Here is a 3,046-nt window from a genome sequence, read left to right as displayed (position 1 = left end):
GTAGAGAACACACGGCTCTGGAATCTTCATCTACCCATCCCTCTCCTTTCCTAGTCAGAACATTAAGCCTTGTAGGATGACTTGGCTGCATTGGCCTTTGGCCTCAGTCTGTAAATTCCTATACATCAAAGCCTCCAGAGCAACGAAGCCTCTCCTTTGGTTTCCAGAACTCCATTTGCTGCCGGCTCTCACACTGCTTCTCTCCCCTCTTTTTCTCAGGCTGCTCACTGTCGCCTGCATTTTAGGATTTTGTCTCATGCCCTTTATAAAATTGCTAATCCTCACATAGTCATCTCCAGCCTTAATCCCTCATCACACTCCATCGTATTTTTGACTGGGCATGTTGATGGGGCATCTCTTCATCTATGAGTCCTCACCACATCCAAATGCAATTAATTAATTGTACCTACTAGCAACCCAGCCCTGTTGCTCCTTTCTCAGGTTTTAGGAGCGTCAATGCAGTCATCCTAGCTAACAACAACCGACAAAACCCCTCGAAATTACTGTTGGTTCTTCTGTCTCTCTCCACTTCCAACTGGCTCTTTTTTTTTTTTTTTTTTTTTTTTTTTTTTTTTTTAAAGATTTTATTTATTTATTTGACAGACAGAGATGACAAGCAGGCAAAGAGGCAGGCAGAGAGAGAGAGGAGGAAGCAGGCTCCCCGCTGAGCAGAGAGCCCGATGCGGGGCTCGATCCCAGGACCGTGGGATCATGACCTGAGCTGAAGGTAGCGGCTTAACCCACTGAGCCACCCAGGCGCCCCTCCAACTGGCTCTTAAGTTTGATTGATGTGACTCTCAAAACAGCTCTTCAATTTCTCTCAAGACTTTCATCAGCCAGTTAACTGATCTACTCAATTCTCATAGTCTTTTTCACACTTTCTGCCCTACCTTGAGGCAGAAATTTCTTTCTGCCTCAAGGTGAAAAAGCATTCCTTTCTTGAGTGCTTTAGCATCAAGAAGCTCCTTGAGTATTTACCTGAGTGATCCTAAAATGCAAAAGAGGAGAGCAAATTATAGTTCACGTGACAGGCACAAACCGACCTTGTTCAAGTTAAGTGGGGGCACCTGGGTGGATCAGTTGGTTAAGTGTCTAACTCTTGATTTTGGCTCAGGTCATGATCTCAGGGTCATGAAATCGAGTCCAGTGTCAGGTTCCATGCTGGGTGTGGTGCCTACTTAAGATTCTCTCACCCTCTCCTTCTCTCTGCCCCCCACCAACACTCATGCACACTCCCTCTCTCTCTCCTCTCTCTAAAGGAGGAAGGGGAGGGGAAGGGGGAGAGGGAGGGGGAGGAGGAGGATGAAAGAAAGGAAGGAACGAACAAAGGAAGGAAATAAATAAATAAATAAATAGGCTTTCTTCCATTGACCATTTTGTTCTAAGAGTCTGATCCCCACTCCAGGGGCCAACCCCAGGGCCAAAGCTAATGGGTGAGGATGGAAATACCAGCACCTTCAACACCTCCTACACCAACTTCTTCCTGATAGGCTTCCCTGGATTGCAAGAGTGGCGGCCCCTCCTGTTCCTGCCCCTTACCTTCCTTTATGTGACCATCATCTCTGCCAATGCACTGGTCATCCACACAGTGGTGGCCCAGCAGAGCCTGCATCAGCCTATGTACCTACTCATTGCCCTGCTCCTGGCTGTCAATGTTTGTGCTGCCACTGCCGTGATGCCCAAAATGCTGAAGGGCTTTGTGCATTATGCTAACCCCATATCATTGCATGGCTGCCTGGCTCAGATGTTCTTTATCTACTTCACTCTCCTTCTGGACTACAACCTCCTGCTGGCCATGGCCCTAGACCGCTACATAGCCATCTGTCACCCACTCCGCTATACTGACCTAATGACCTCCAAACTGCTGGCTGTGCTGGCCATTCTTGCCCTGACACGGAGCCTAGGAGTGGCAGTGCCTTTGGTGGTGCTAACGTCACAAGCTCGATTCTGCCGGACAATGGTGATTCCCCACTTCACTTGTGAGTATATTGCACTGCTGAGCATAGCTTGTGGAGACTTGACTTTCAACAGTAAGTTGGGACTGGCCATGAGGCTGGTCACCGTGACCTTTGATCTAGCCCTGCTAGGGGCCTCCTACACCCGTATCATTTATGCTGCCTTCCGGATCTCTTCTGGAGGAGCCCGAGCCAAGGCCTTGCACACATGTGGCTCCCACTTACTGGTCATCCTCACTATCTACCTCTCCGGTCTCTCCACCTCCATTGTCTTCCGAGTAGCCAAGACTGTGTCTCAGGATGTCCAGAACCTGCTCAGTGCCATCTACTTGCTGCTCCCAGGAGCCTTGAATCCTGTCATTTATGGGGTGAGGACCAGGGAGATCCGACAACATGTCGAAAAGATGTTCTATAGCAAGAAATCAGCCCAGGAAGTTAGGGGCAAGCCAGAGAGAATGCAAAACATGATAGTGGAGGGGAAATAGCCAGGGTGAGAGGACTTTATAAACTGGGGAAATCGGGGCTGTGACCTCTGGGAATAAGAAGCAGGCTTTACTGAGGGATAGGCTGAAATCATGAGGAGCTTATGGGCTCAAGAGCAGGTCCATTGTTGGCCAACTATTGATTTTGAATTCTTAGAATGCTTTTTCTATTTCCATTCAATAATAAAATTACTTATACCTATCTATTTTTTATTATTTTATTTATTATTTGAGAGAGAGAGAGCATGAGTGGGGGCAAAGGGAGAGAAAGAAGCACACCTCCCAGCTGAGTGGGGAGGCCAATGGAGGGCTCAATTCCGGGACTCTAAGATCATGACCTGAGCAGAAGGCAGATGCTTAACCAACTGAACCACCCAGTGCCCCTGTCATTCTTTTTTTATTTAAAAAAAAGTATTTATTTTATTTGAGAGAGAAGGAGAGGGGCGCCTGGGTGGCTCAGTGGGTTAAGCTGCTGCCTTCGGCTCAGGTCATGATCCCAGAGTCCTGGGATCGAGTCCCACGTTGAGAGGGAGCCTGCTTCCCTCTCTCTCTCTCTCTGCCTGCTTTTCTGTCTACTTGTGATTTCTCTCTGTCAAATAAATAAATAAA

General features: G+C 47.9%; 1 protein-coding gene across 1 annotated transcript; it reads left to right on the top strand.

Moving 5' to 3' along the window:
- Positions 1 to 1,429: 1,429 nt before the first annotated feature.
- LOC309840850 (olfactory receptor 52E8-like) lies at positions 1,430 to 2,606 on the top strand (the record flags this gene model as incomplete). The annotated part of the gene is made up of 1 exon (XM_082683349.1): positions 1,430 to 2,606. One exon carries the CDS (start codon positions 1,430 to 1,432, stop codon positions 2,438 to 2,440), a length of 1,011 nt encoding a protein of 336 aa, XP_082539475.1. The 3' UTR covers positions 2,441 to 2,606.
- Between the last annotated feature and the right edge of the window lie 440 nt (positions 2,607 to 3,046).

The sequence above is a fragment of the Mustela nivalis genome (assembly GCF_964662115.1).
Source record: "Mustela nivalis genome assembly, chromosome: 9".
In the NCBI taxonomy this organism is placed as follows: domain Eukaryota; kingdom Metazoa; phylum Chordata; class Mammalia; order Carnivora; family Mustelidae; genus Mustela; species Mustela nivalis.
The sequence above is the reverse complement of the archived record's forward strand: the minus strand, read 5'-3'. Positions and strand labels throughout refer to the sequence as shown.